The sequence below is a fragment of the Haliaeetus albicilla genome, chromosome 3, assembly GCF_947461875.1.
Source record: "Haliaeetus albicilla chromosome 3, bHalAlb1.1, whole genome shotgun sequence".
Classification (NCBI taxonomy): Eukaryota; Metazoa; Chordata; class Aves; order Accipitriformes; family Accipitridae; genus Haliaeetus; species Haliaeetus albicilla.
This window is the reverse complement of record NC_091485.1, coordinates 41,520,529-41,535,158: the sequence shown is the minus strand read 5'-3', so window position 1 is coordinate 41,535,158 and position 14,630 is coordinate 41,520,529. Positions and strand designations below refer to the sequence as shown.

The following is a 14,630-nucleotide window of genomic DNA, read 5'->3' as shown; positions in this document are numbered from 1 at the left end:
CCGGGGCTCCGGCGTGCGGGCTGGGCGCGGAGGGGGGGCGGCCGGTTCCGCGCCGGTTCCGCGCCGGTTCCGCGCCGCCGCCGCCGCCGCCTGCGGAGCGCGGCCGCCCCGGCTGCCTTTCGCCCGGGCGGGAAGGTTGACTTCAGACCGCGCAAGCCTCGCTGCAGTTAAACCAATGAGCTCGGGACAAGAGAATAGCTGCGGTTTGCATTACAAAAACAAAAACAAAACCCGAAGGGGAGGAAAGGAGGAAAAAAAAAAGGGGCAGCAGAAAAAGGGGAGTGAGGAGGAGAGAGGGCGCGGGAGCGGCAGCGTGCCCCCAGGCACTGCCTGGGCAGACCCACAAGGCTGAGCAAACAGGCGGCGGGGCTGGCGGCAGCCTCCCTCCGCCGCCGCTTTGTCTTGCCCGCCGCCGCCGCCCCGGCCCCGGCCCCGGCCCCGGCCCCGGCCCCGGCCCGCGCCCCTCCGCCCCGGGGCGCGCCTGCCCCGCCGCGCCATGGGAGGCGCCGCCGCCGCCGCCGCCGCCGCCGCCGCGCTGTGAGCCCGCGGGCGCGGAGCGCTGCGCGCCGCGGAGACGGGGCGCCCCGGCAGCGTGAGTAGCGGGCGGGCGGCGCGGGCGCTGACAGCGGCGGGCGGGGGAAGGAAGGGAAAGCCGGGAAAGAGCGGGCGGCGGCAGGGGGCGAATCGCGGAGCAGCCCCGGAGTTCGGCGGCGGCGGCGGCGGCGGCGGCGGCGGGGCTGAAGCGTGCGCGGAGTTGCGGGGTCCTTGCCGCCGGCCCGCAGAGGGGCGACGCTCGATTGTCGGTCACTGGGCGCAGCGGGTCAGTTTGGCCCTGGTTCAGGCTGGGGTTTGCGGGCTGCCCGCAGAGCAGCAGATGTTAGGCGCTTCTGTTGGTTGCCGTCAGCCCGGTTTGGGGATTCTTCCCCTTTGATTTCCTAGAGTGCTCGTGGTTCGGCAGGTAGGAATAACGTGATGGTGGACAGCTTAAATGCCGGGGGGGAGGAATAGGCACGCAACATAGGCAACCCGCAGACCCTTCTGAAAGAGACATGAGAGCGTGAGAAAAATGATAAAAAAATTGGAAGGAAGAATGCCTGACAGAGGTTTTGACAGCGCTTTCTGAAGCAGGAAATCCTTTTGCTTAATATGTTTAAATTTGCCAAACACCAAGGAAAACACGCAGGTCCCCACAGGAGAACTTTTCAAGATGACAGAATAAACATCTACACAACTGAAATATTTGACGTTTATTGACATTTTAGGTGGCTTATTTAGAACGATGATCTTAGAATGAGGAAGTTGAAGACCTTTTGAAGTCTCATTAAATTTACATCTTGCTTTTGAGCAACCGAGACCCACAAAACGTTCCCAAGTATGCAGTTCTCTCACCCGTGTTTCTGACAAACACCAACAAGAGGAAGGGCTGCCCTTCGCAGTGAAAGGTTTCTTCTGGAAAAGTAAAGGTGTTAGTGCATTTAAAAGTGCCTCTTAGAAGGTGGTTGGGGTTTTTTTGGTGAGCAAACATTTGAAAACAAAGCAAGCAGGAGAGGGAAAAGTTTTCAGGGAAAAAAAAATAGGGGATAGTATATTTCACGTAGTTTGTTGAAATTTAAAAATTATCACAGAGAGAGGTTTGTGATAAGAAGCGGAAACGTTGTGTAGTGTATCACTGGAAGCTTTTAACGTTAGCTACCACGTATAAAGGATCTTTTCTTTTCCATCCCATACTGAGACGGTTTGCAAAGCATCTGCCAGAACACAGACTGCTGGTTTGGTGCGTAGAATAGATTAATAACGTGTATATGTATCTGTAAATATATACGTGTGTGTGTATACGCACTGTATACTTCTCTGTGCAGAAACACGTACGCCCGCAGCGTTCTACATGTTGCTGACGAACCCATGACACGCAGTATTTAGCCCGGCACCTCACTGCTGTCGGAGTTTTCCCAAGGCCTGGTAGGGTCTGGAAAGGAGCAGCCGTCCCCTCTCAGCAGTTCTGCGCAGTGACAGACGGCTTGAGTCACGCTTCGCCTTTGGAGAGCGAAGAAAAAAAAAGAATGAGTAATCATTTTGTTTGAGTTGCAATAAGTATGAAATATTTCTCGGGAGCCAAAAAAATCTTGGAAAAGCAGAAAGACATTCTTAAATGGCTGGTCATAATAGGAGCATTGTCACATTGTAGTACTTCTTTCTTAAAGGGAAGAAAGTGTTGGGGTTTCAAAATGTTTCATTCATAAGCGTATGAAATGAGCACGCAGGATAGCACTTTTAGAAGAATTTAAACTAGTTATTAAAAATGAAATAACTGTAATTACCTGCTTCTGGTTTGATAAGTGCAATTTGTCTTTGATGTGAGAATCTAGTGAAAAAGCCCTACCTCTTCACGTAGAGCCCAGCGATAGGATTATTGGAAGAGTGAAAGTATTGCCAAGTTTCATGTGTTGCCAGCAAGGTGCCTTTTTGTAGCCAATTTGCATTTTAGTTTTGTAACATTTTGGCTGTTGAAGCCAGTATGTCTGTAGATACTAATTGCATAGGGCTTTTAAGGAGGGAAAGAGTGCTGTTGGGGGAAAAGTCCTCTGCTCTCCGTCCCTCCACCCCTTGCTAAAAATGACAGATTTCTTTTTTTTTTTTTTTTCCCCCCTGAGGAGGAACACTCTGATTTGAAAACTGCCATTGTCTTTGAAATTTGCTTCTTTAAAGTAGAACTGTGTTTTAGGAAAAAGCGCATGTGCTGGCTATAGTTTTCTGGGTTAACTTCCTATTTTCACTTAGAAAATTTCTTTTCAGCTGGAAAAATGTTTTAAATTATAGCCATTTAAAAAAAAAAAAAAAAGATTGCTCCTAGCAAGCAAAAATACTGTGGAAAAGCTGTAATTTAGACAAGTACCTACATTTTATTTGCTCTGTGCTGCTGAAATTTAGAATCCCTTCCCATTTACAGTTTACTTTTCACAGAACATTATTAACTTTTTGGCTTCATACATGATCTTCTGTCAGATGCTTTTGATTTGTAATTTAGCAAAGTATAATAAACAGTGCAAAAGTCATGAATTTTCCTCCGCATCCTGAGCTCTGTGGTAGGGAAAATGTGATAAAATGTGTACCTTAAGTCTTGTTTGATGATCTCTCAAAGCAAGTTTGCCTTCTGGAAATAATTTCTGGGGTTGAAGAGCATGGTATTAACAGATTTAATGTGGCTATTCAATGGATTGGTGGAGTACTATGTGAGGTTTAACAAAATGAGAGAGACAAATTGAACATCAACAAAACCTACATCTGTGAAGAATTATAAATTTAATTAGAAAAAAGGCAAACTTAAAAGACCTCATTAACTAATCAGAATTTGATGTTACTGATTTAAGATTCTTAAATGGATGAATTTTAAGTAGCTTTGCTATCATTGTCCTTTTTTTCTCACCATGTACTATGTAGCGCCCAGATCTGCAATCTGTATTAAGAAGGATGTGAACATTACTTACAACAATCAAATTATACACCGTAATATTTTTGAGGTATTAAGGAGAATGTGTATGTCATTTAGCATATAAAGCATTTTTAGTTTAAAGGGGAGTGCAGTGTATGAAGGGTGAGTGACAGCTCCTTTTTTCTCTTTTTGATTTTTTTTTTTTTAATGTGCCCCTTTGGCTGGCCGGGTAAGGCTGTTGCTTTTTTTTTTTTTTTTTTTTTTTTTTGTCACTTTTTATTTGATATGTGAGTTATGTTGCAGAACTTCAATTATCCAGAAATCTGTTGGCAAAATGGGAGAATGTATGAGAGCAAGCACACGCCACCCAGAAATGTTTTTATTCTATGAACTGGTAGTCATAAGTGTGGTTCCTTACTACGTTGTAATTTTGTACTACACATAAAAAACTGAAAGCATGTGAAGTGTAGCATTTTGTAAACTGTAACTAATTTCACTCACATCTGTGTCTAATTGTTGTCTGCATTCGCATTCTTGAGAGTAGATTTATTTTTCCTGGACCACTCTGTGGATTCAGCTGACCAGCCTAAGTGAGGATTAGTTGTTTTAAAGTTATTTTGATTAAAGAGTCATTTTTAAATATGGTAACGTGCAACACATGGTTTAAATAATCCTTGAGACACAAAGGAATATATCTAAAGTATGTCTAATGAAAATGAAGATTGTGGATATGAACTTTCACAAATCATAGAGTGTTAGAGGACATACAAGGTATATATTTAATTCACTCTGAATGAGCTGTATTATTATTTTTTTTTGCCCACTCCCATGAATCCGTAAATGAAATCTCTCTCACTATACACACACGTGCACATGTGTGTCTATATCTCTATATTTGTAAGTGTATAGAAGTTACTATTTTTTTTAATTTGGGTAAATGAAATAGTGAGGATTAAATGTATTTTAGAGTTTAGTGAAGTATGAATAATACTGTAGGGCACTTTGGACAATATCAGTTAATTAAAGCATTTCTTTATAAAAGGAAGGGTTTTTTTTCTGTTATAAAAGATATGTTTTAAAGGATCCTGTGCAAGAGGGAGTGAAGATAGCTCTGTAAGCAAACTTAGTTCTCACCTATAATTTTTTCCAGGTGTTTAGAAGTAACAGCAGAAACATATCCTAAGGCACTCTGCTGTAGTTTCTGGGGTAAAGAACTGAAAAAAAAATCTCTAAAACAAAATGCACAGTTCTGAAGGTATCTGCTCGTCTAGTTTGATTTGTCATGCGACAATGTATTGAAAAGCACGTTATACAGTACTTTTAAGTACCCAGTTATAAAAAGATTGATGTTTTTCAGCATGCATTATTGCATGCTTCTTGACATCATTTGTAATGTTCTGCATTGCCTGGCTGCCCCTAGCAGTTGTTTACTCTTGCTAGTAGTAATTCTGTCTGTGATTAAAAATAACAAAAAAAACCAACCCAACCCTACAGACACATAAGTAGGATTTGCTTGGATGATTTTTATGGCACTTAAAATGCCTCATCTCTCTTGTCTTTGCTCTGTGATCGTTTAAGAGATGTCAGTTCAGGTTGAATGGAAACGCACATGAAGGATTCTCAATGCAGACATTAAGAGGATATATACCTTGCCTGGAGAAGCTTTTTGTGCTTTTAAGCTAACAGTGTCTAGCAGTGTATCTTCACCTGAATTTTATCACCTGCTGACAATCATTACTGGCTACGGAGAAGAGGCTGTTAGCAAAGCAACGGTGTTTTTCTAATAGGATATGAAAATCTATTACTCACCTGAGTTATAAAAGGAGTCGTTTTATTAAACTGGAAAATTATTGCTGGGCTTCCCAGTGGAACCAGATTCCTTTTCTTGATGAGTGACCTCAGAGGTAATGCTACAGCTTCCTCCTATTTATTTAGCCAGACGTGTTCTTTTAAGTCACTTTATCAGAAGTCTCATTAGCGATGGGAATTTTTACGAGTAAGACTTTGTGCAATAACATGTGGGGGTTTTTAGTTTCATTCGCCCCGGTTGGAGATGGGCTCGTTTTGGAGGTGGTGGTGTAATACTGTTGGTCATATACTGAAGATCTTTACCCTAGGTAGACCTGCCCCTTGCTGTCCCTCCCCCAAAAATAGCGTCAGCCTCTCCGGCTTGCTTCGCCCCTCGCCTTTGGGGGTGAGCTGACTTGTGGGTTCCCTGTCGCCCAGGCGCCGAGCAAGGATGGCGAAGAGCGGAGAAAGAGGAAAGCCAACGTGATGAGGGCAAGAAGCTGTCAAGGGCTAAGGGGATGGGAGGGAGACAGATAACTCGGCCGGCGATAACAAGAGGCGAGAGGGGTGGGTGGAGGGTGCTGGGGGTCTCGGGGCTGGAGCGGCTCCCGCTGCCCTTGGCGGGCGGCGCGGCGGGGTTACCTTGGCGGAGCCGTGCCGTGCCGTGCCGTGCCGTGGGAGGAGTGAGCCCCTCTGCAGCTGTCACGGGCCCCTGATGAATCACTATCCCGTCACTTGGCCGCCGTCCCCCGGCGCGGGGAGGAGGGAGAGAGACCTGCCGGGGAAACAACAGTTGAGCCTTCAATTTAAAGACAATATGCCTTTCACGGGCACCGCGCCCTCCTCCTCTCCTTTTGGGTTTAAAGGACAGAATTGTCATCCGCGGTGATAGCCTTTCTTTCAATTAAGGCCTCGCAGTAAAGCGGAGTAATAGAGGCTTCTGTTTGTTTCCCTGGTTTACAGGTGCAGAAGTCCCAAACCAGTTCAGATGTTGCTGTTTCCTCAAGCTGCAGGTAAGGATTTGGTTGAAAGTCGCTATTTTTCTGCAAGCCTTTTATTCTTTTTTTTAAGTTCAGGTGATAGGTAAATATTTATTCTTGTTTTCCGTATTAAGCAGTTGAGTAAGTGGTGGAGCATCGCTTTTACGTGCGTGCAACCAAGCCTGTAAACCATGAGCACGTACCCTTTTTCGCTAAATTGTTTGACTTTATTAGATACTGGCTTTTCAAACTCATTGCAATATCATCCCTCTTTATGTGTAGATTGGTTTAGGTAATGAAATGTAAAATGAAGGATTTATGTTTAGAACTTGTGATAAAATCTCAGCTAAAATGTGAAAACTTCATAGCTGAAGTGACACTTAGGCTTAAGGATATTTATACCATTACCATGGGAAGAATTTTTAATGTAATTTTAATAGTCTTTAAAAGAGCCTAAGCATTTCTGTTAAACCGAAAAATTACTGGTTCAGATGCCTTGGAGGCACAGTAACCTGTGAAATTTCTACTGGGAGCAATTACTTAGACTGAGTACATCAAATAACATTATCAACAGTTTTAGGTGTAAAGAAACGGAAGGATGGGGCACTTCAGTCATAAGCTTCCCCAACGTCAGCCAAGGGATATGTCATTGTGGTGATGGCCCTTTTATTTAAGGCCATTAAAAACACAAATCGGAAATACTCAGCTGCTTGTGTGCTGTATAAACGTTTAATTTTTGCTTTGAATCAGAATTGCTCTCTTCTTATTTTGACTAAACGACAGCTGCTGAGATACAGCAGAGTGCTAAGGCACACTAACGCCTATATGGATTCACTGTATGTTGGTCATATCCCTTTTCAATTGGGCACGCTTTATGTAATCCACAAAGCAAACAAGTGAGCAGACATAATAATGTTTTAATGCTGCATTTGTTTCAACGGAAACAGAGGAACAATTAAGTAGTTTGCCAGAGTAAACACATACATCAGGAATATCTCATTCCCTGTCAGTAGATGATAGGTTTCCACAATTGCTTCAAGTGTTTTATTTGGTTTGGAGGCCCATTATATTGCCACTGAGTGGTAAATCTTGAAAAAGCAGAGTGCTAATTTGTTGTTAAGAGCATATATGTCTTCATATATTGGTGAATCTGTCTTTGTATGTATCTTAAAAATACAAGGTGACGTGAATGTTTAAAGTACAGTACTTTGTATCTAAATTTTATTCTGTTAGAAGCTGCAAAAATAATTATGGTAGCTGCTCAGTCATGTGTGTGGGGCTGCAAAATGAGATTGGCACTAGACAAGATCAAGTTGGGAGAAGCTGAGTGTCTTTGGGATGTTGATTAATAGCGGGCTGCATCTCATAGAGGTAATTCCTCTGTAATCCATGTTGAATATGTCACTAAAAGTAGTTGCATCTTGTTTTCAGGTCTATGGAAATGCAGGATCTAGCCAGCCCACATAGCCGACTAAGTGGTAGTAGTGAATCCCCCAGTGGTCCAAAACTCGATAACTCCCATATAAATAATAATTCCATGACACCCAATGGCACAGAAGGTGAGCCACCTTTTCTTTTAGTGTTTCATAGTTTGTTTTTTCTCCTTGTTGCATTGCTGTTCTTGCAGTCAGGAAGCTATACAGAGAAAATGGTTTACTATTTTAGGTGTTCCGTGTTTATGTAATATGGTGTGGAGAGCCGATGTTCAATGTTTATCGGTAGTTACTATTATCAAGTTTCAGCAATAGCTTTCACTCCAGATTTATGTTCCTTCTATGAAGTTTGAATGGACTGAGCAGGCAGTATCTGCAGAGCTTAAAAAAAAAATCCCCCAAACCTGAAAGGGTAGTTTAGCGATGAGAAAAAAGAATGAGGTGTTTACAGTTGTTGTACTACAAAACGCAATCTTTCAGTCTTTTTCACTATTTCGATTATTTCTTTATGTTCTCACTTTTTGCAAGCTCCTAAGGCTATGAAAGTTTTGTCAAGTAGGCTAATAAAACAGAGTGTTGAAATTTCCTCAGGCTAGCTTGCTGCTCTGATGGAGTGGCCAAAATTCAAACAGGTGTAGTAATTCAATGGGGTAAACTGATACCTATTTTTCAAGAAGCAGTCAGGCAGTTGATAAGTTATGTTTGTTCTCGGTAGAATACTAACAGCAGAACAACCTAACAGCTTTGCCAGTAATAGAATACATATATAATACATACAATAATAGATACAATGAAACACAGAAGGGTTTATAGAATAAGCAGCAAAAAATACTCTTTCCTGTAACATTTCTATGGCAATAGTAGGAAAGATCATACACAACATTTGGCTTGCTATGTGAACAGAGATTTTAATGCATTACCAGAAAAGAGAGTCACGCAGCTTCAATATTACTGTTCAGTATAAACGTATAGTTAAACAACTGTTGTAGCAAAGATATGCCTTTTTTTCTAAAGAACTGGGTCATATTAGTGCTGTCAGACTGTTTAGGATTATGGACATGCATTGCATTCTTCCAGGAAAGGCACATGTCAATCAAACAGATGTCGTTCCCCCCTCGATTCCCCAAACATCTCTGTTATTCATTCTAATTGGAGTCCTCTGTAGTGGGGAGGGTTTATGGGTTATCAGATTAACAGGCATTTGTGCCAGAGTTGTGTATAATTTACTTTTGCTATTGCTGTAAAAGTATGGCTGCAATCAAATTTTAAGCCATTTGGAAAAAAAAGAAAAAGTAGCTTTTTAAAGAAAAAATAAAGTGCTTAATGTGTTAATGTAGTTTAAGCAGAAAAATATTTCATGTCCACAGATGAGTCCTCTTCATTTTAAATGCCCCAGTATATTACTGCATTTTTATATCATATTACCAGGTATATACCAGTTTTGGTACAGGATAAAACTGCTCGACCCTTTCAAATAGCTCATGAAAGCCTTTGCTGTAAACTTCATCAGCTCTTGTACCTTCTGTGTAACTTGGAAGGTTCTTTAGTAGCACAAAAATAGGGAGTGTTCCTTGAAACACTGAAAGACACTTACCGTCTGGCTCGACTTTTTGTTCTAAGTAGTTGCTGTGTGCAGGCATACACTCTGAAAAACGGGGTGCTTAATATTACTTTGTTGGGAAATGAGCTATATATTGTATCTATTCATGCACTGACCTCAGGTAGCAAATAATTTTGGCAATAATAGCCCAACTTCTTAGGTAGGTATCAGAGTTTACTGAAGAAAGTAAATTAAACCACAGTAACTTATTTATCTGACACTAGAATTCTGAAGTTCAGGCTTATTAATTTGGGGTGAATTCTACCCAGAAAGCTATAACTTGCAGTACATGTTTACCTTCTGAGACGAAGCCAAACGGTTTTCTTTTGTTTGCAATTTTCCCTCAGGTGACATGACCCTCCTCAGCACTGCAGACTGGTTGCTAAGCCCTAGCGCACAGACCCCCGCAGGTTTGGGTGGCTGCGGTGGGCGCAGCAGGCGTGGGCACTCAGCATGCGTTTTTAGAAGTTGTCCAGAAAGCGTCCCGAGAAATAGCTTGTGCTTGGCAATTCTGGTCTAAATTTTCTAAATTGAAAATTCCTGTCTCTGATTGCTCTTAAGTGACAAATAAGGAAAAGCTTGTGAAAGAAACATAATTGAATAATTTATTTCTGAATCAGATGTGTGCCGAGAGACCAAATTTGTGAGTGAAGCAGATGCCTAAGAGTCGGAAGGTGGAATTTTTACTGTTAATCTGTTTTATCTTGAGAAAATGTTTGGTTTGGGTTCCTTGAGCTGCTAAACAGGCTTAAGAAAAAATTGAGTGAATGAAGCAAGGGTTTCTTATTCTTTTTTAATGAAGGGTGAAGTAAAATTATTTTTTCTGAGATTCTTGAAGCAGAATCCTGCTGAGACACAAGTGGCAGATTGTAAGGATGCAGTCATAAGGGCTTGCCAAACACCTTTCTTAAAATGCTGCGGTGTGGTTTGCTTGTTGCATGTGGAGTGGAGGTGTGGGTTGCTGAACCTTCACATGTTAAATATAATACTTGAAACCAGCTTCTAATCTACTATGCACCCATTCTCACTAACATGAAAGAGCCCTCCTTTTCTGGCATAAGGGGCCTTCATGAGAACGAGAAAAAGGGCCTCTAGGTATTTGCATGTTATAAATATCTTGTAAAGATATGTTAAATTTTATTTGACTATGGCTGTGATTTCGGCAGGTTTCCATACCCTGAAGTGCAGGATATGTTCACTAGATGAGGGGGAGGAAAAAAAAAAGAAGAAGAAGAAAAAAAAACCACGTCCCAAAGTGAAATGGCTCTGTTTCAAACAAATGTTTGTTAATTCCTCTAAGGCGCATTTTCAGACATGTCTCTTACTGATGTTGTTCTACAAGAGGATGCGGTTGAAAGATAGCTCACTGTTACTAGCTAATATTTTTAGCTTCACACTTAGTGGTAAATTTTCAAAGCACTGAATGGGTATTTAGTTGTGTGATTGAGTCTGAGTTTAATCTCTGCATGCAGCTTTGATATAATAACTCTTCGTGCGCTTAATTTCACTTTGGTGGAGCAAAATTACTGTAGCGCAGAACTGACCAGGTAATGCTGGTGAGGACTGCAGCTGAAGAAATACAGGGAGTTTTGGGTGACTGCTATTTATTTCCTTCTAGCTAAACAATTTTAAACGAGTCAGATTTACTACTTTGTGTCTCAGATAGCAATTCCTCTACGGGATTCTTTTAGAGCATCGTGATTTCTGTAGAACAAACACTATCCTTTTAAGTTTGCAGCAGATCATAAGACAGTCTTCATAGCTCTGGATGTATATGTGGTGAGAGGAAAAGTAGCATTTCCTTAACACCTTGATTAAAAAAAAATCATAGCTAATAAGAATTAATTACTTTGCTGGTGTTTGGGTTTTTTCTTCCTCTTCTCTGGGCCAGGCAGTATGGTCTTCAAACCAGTGATGGGGAAGTAACAAGGAAATTATAGACTGTGACCAGCCAGAAATTTCCCAGGATCAAATGCAGAGGGGTAACACTAAAATGTCTGGCTAAAGGCACTCAGAAAAATCAGTCCTGGCACTCCAAGGTGGTGCTGATGATATAAATACTACAGCATTTGAGTTTTCCATGTTCTCTTTAAGTGTTTTTCCACAAAATACCCTCTGTTGTAGGGAACAGCAGACACTGGACGCCATTAAAAATTTGGCCCTGTATAAGGTGCCTAAGAAAATCTGTTAAAAAAACCAGCCATAATTGCAGTAGGGATCAAAATGTTCATAGTCGTGCTTTATCTCTAATCTTCTTTTGTCAGCGAATTGCTGTGGTGGGTTGATACTGAAGGAGTTAAAGAAACAATAACAACAGAAGCTAATAAAATTGCCATTCATTAAGTTTTATCAGACAGCTAGTGGCTATTCCAACGACAGTGCCCGCATTGGTAGATATACTTTAGAGGGGAAAGGCTGCAAGTAATCAATAAATTTGAAAGGAGTAGCAGAGCTGTTTTCCATAGCAGACAACTGCATCTAGTTTCTGCCTACAGGGATCTGTACTTTTATCTAAAGAATGTATATCAGTTCTGACAAATGACACAGAGTGAGAAACAGAAGCCTGTGGCCGATCATGATGATGTTTAATGCAACTGGAATGGAAAAGTGTAGATGAAGATTAGGAGAAGGAGCTGTGGTTTTCCAAGCAACTACACTTCATTCACTTTCAGAGCATGGTGCCGCTTCTGCCCTCATTTTTGAGTGTTCAGAAGGAAGAAAAGGCATTTTCATATCAAGCGGGAAGGGAAGATGGATAACAAATTGAAGATCAGATTTTCAAAGACGCATAGGAAGGGAGGCTTCAAAGAGAGTTGGACGTCAAAATTCCTTTGGAAAAAAACGGTTCTCGCTCTTTAAGTACCTGCTGCAACATGAGAATGAGATCCCACACAAAGGCAGTCAAAGCTCCCCACTACGTGACTATCTGATGGGTAGCCATTAAAAAGGTTGTTTTAAGTCTGGTGAACGTAAATCCACCTTCACGGTTTCAAAAGGCAGCGCTGTGTATTATGTTTGCTGTTGATTTGCAATATTACAGAATGGAGAAAAAAAATGTTTTCAGTATTTTCTGAAGTAATTGTGGAGTAAGATGTTGAAATCCATAGAGAGGGTATGAGCTGGTTGTTGTTATGGCACATGATGTAGATTTCTGTAAGTAAATTATACGTTGAGTATTCGTTGGAATTCTAACAGTACTTTGTAGCACTCAAAATAGTCTTTCAGTATTGCAATCAAGCCTGCACATTGGCAGTGAATGATTTTATTGACAGTAAATAATTTTGTGTAAGTTATTTATAATTTTTAATAGTTATTCAGAATTTTGTGTACTTTGGGATGCAAAGTTGTGGTAGGCGATGGCAATCAGACAAAATGGTCTTCCTTTGGGAGATGCTTGGGTTCTGGTACCTTTTAATTGCTCATTTCTGGAGTTTCTGCCAATTATGTATGCTGAAGTTTCTAGACTTGTGTTTGTGATGCAGAGCTAATGATATGAAACTTGGAATTGATGCAGGGATAACTCCATATTTATACATCCTGAAATAATAGCGCAGTAAAGGTAAATCTAATCTTTGCATTTCAGTAGGGTGTTAGTATCAAGAACTATAGATGCTAACTTCTTTACTCAGCCCCAGCAGAGCGCAAGAGGACAGTTGTGTGGCCAGAGGCAAAGACTGCAGTGGTTCCAGGCCCCAGACTGGCAAAAGCAACCTAGGGGTCCATAGGGGCTAGTAATAATCTTCAACCTGCTGCCACTTCTGGAGGATAAAAATCAGATACACATCACTGCCCATTTATGTGAAGGCAAGGGGCTGACTTGGACTGTCTTTTCTTGCCTGCTTTTTACCTCTTTCTTCTTGCTGTATTACATTGGCTTCCTTCCAGATGCTTTGTCTTATCTGTGCTTTTATTCTCCTGCTTCCCCAAGAGTCCTTCCGTCTGTTCTGAGCACATGTAGCATAATGCTCTATTATTCCTCTTTCATAGTTTTTTGGCCAGTGAAATAACTTGTCTACTCCTCTGTTGGCTCAGTCCAGCAACTCCTGTTGCAAGGTCTTGAGGAGGAGACTGGATAATAAATATTTATGTATTTATTGTCTTTTCCGTATGTACGTGCATCTGTTTGTGAAAGCTTCACCATTTTGTTTTCCCCCATAACATTTTCTTGAAAGGATGGACCTCGTTTAAGTGAAAAGTTAATAGCAACACTGGTTCCCACGGACATTTCGGGGAAAGAAAATACTCCAAATGACAAATGACTTAAAAAAAAAATAAAAAAGAACATAACATCTTGGAAGCACCATTATTTTAATATCATTTATTGTTGCAAGCTTCTCATAAATGTGTCCGCAACACATGCCGTTCCAGACTGTGGGTGGAGCGTGGTGGTGTGAGAGCACCCTCTGCGTGTGTCTGAGCCCCACAGTGGCTTTGCACAGGCTGTGGGACATCAAGAACCTGTGAAGATATTCGCTGCTTCACTGTAAACTGTAACTGCAACACATGGTGCTAGGTGCGGTGTCTCTCCAGTGGGACCAGCCTGTTAGGCGTGATCTGCATGTGTGCAACTGCATGATTGCGCAGCATAAGATAGAAGTATCATACGCCTGGCCAGTAATACAGATGAGAAGGAAATCCAGACCCTGCTGTTGCTGTGCACCAGCAGAAGTTCCAGGGAACAGGAGTAGAACATCTTAGTCTAAGATTGCACCTTAATAGACAATAGGGTGATATACGAAGAGCCTTAGCATAGCAACTTCAGAGGCTTGTGACTTGATGATTTATCACTTGCATTTGCATCTTGTAATCTTCTGAGGGGTTTTGCTTATCACAGGTAGATAAAAAAGCATGAAACTTGGTTACACTTCAGGGTTAGCCGTGTCATCTGACCCCTGGTCAGTGAGAGAAGTACCTGCGCCACCTGGTTTGATGAGACAAGCTGGGGAGTTTGCTGCTGCTGCTGGGTGGAGCGGAATGCAAGCTGGTGCTAGCCCTCTTTGTCCAGGTGAATTTCGCTTTAAATCTGGCAGTCCTGGAGTTCAGGCCCTGGCTAAAAGTAGGGGATATTATTTCCCACTTATGAAAGGTCCCACCCGCTTTGTCATTCTGCTTCTGTCTTCATGTCTCAGTCTGGCATCTAAATGGCAGAGCGGGCTTGACTTCTCCATGATGCTCTCTGTTCACTTGAAGCCCTCCGTGTTCCCAGAAGGTAGCTGAAGACAACCTTTGCCATTAATGGCTGGGACTGTGACATTACGTGGTCATTCTGTCTGGCTTTGGTTAAAGAGTACGGATATTTTACATGGAGGATGTGCGTACTGTTACACACGTGCAGGGGAGTTGCCACAGTCAGATTCCCAATCTAGGAGTTAAGAAGGCAAAAAAAAAAAAAAAAAGGA

The 14,630-nt window shown here is 41.9% G+C and overlaps 1 protein-coding gene and 1 long non-coding RNA gene across 3 annotated transcripts in view; one reads left to right on the top strand and one right to left on the bottom strand.

Annotated features, from left to right (window-relative positions):
- Positions 1 to 14,630, top strand: part of EYA1 (EYA transcriptional coactivator and phosphatase 1) — a 152,761-nt gene that overhangs the window by 62,450 nt on the left and 75,681 nt on the right. Inside the window, exons 2-4 of the mRNA XM_069779509.1 lie at positions 6,182 to 6,231; positions 7,630 to 7,757; positions 9,579 to 9,641. Coding sequence (XP_069635610.1) covers positions 6,182 to 6,231; positions 7,630 to 7,757; positions 9,579 to 9,641 — 241 coding nt within the window. The remainder of the gene's footprint in view (positions 1 to 6,181; positions 6,232 to 7,629; positions 7,758 to 9,578; positions 9,642 to 14,630) is intronic.
- LOC138684775 (uncharacterized) lies at positions 1,233 to 6,102 on the bottom strand. Of its 2 annotated transcripts, XR_011324045.1 has the most exons (3): positions 5,240 to 6,096; positions 1,929 to 2,034; positions 1,233 to 1,449 (listed from the first exon to the last, which is right to left on the bottom strand). It is a non-coding gene; the product is annotated as an uncharacterized lncRNA (long non-coding RNA). The 2 variants fall into 2 exon arrangements; XR_011324044.1 differs by having other exon boundaries at positions 1,233 to 2,034; positions 5,240 to 6,102.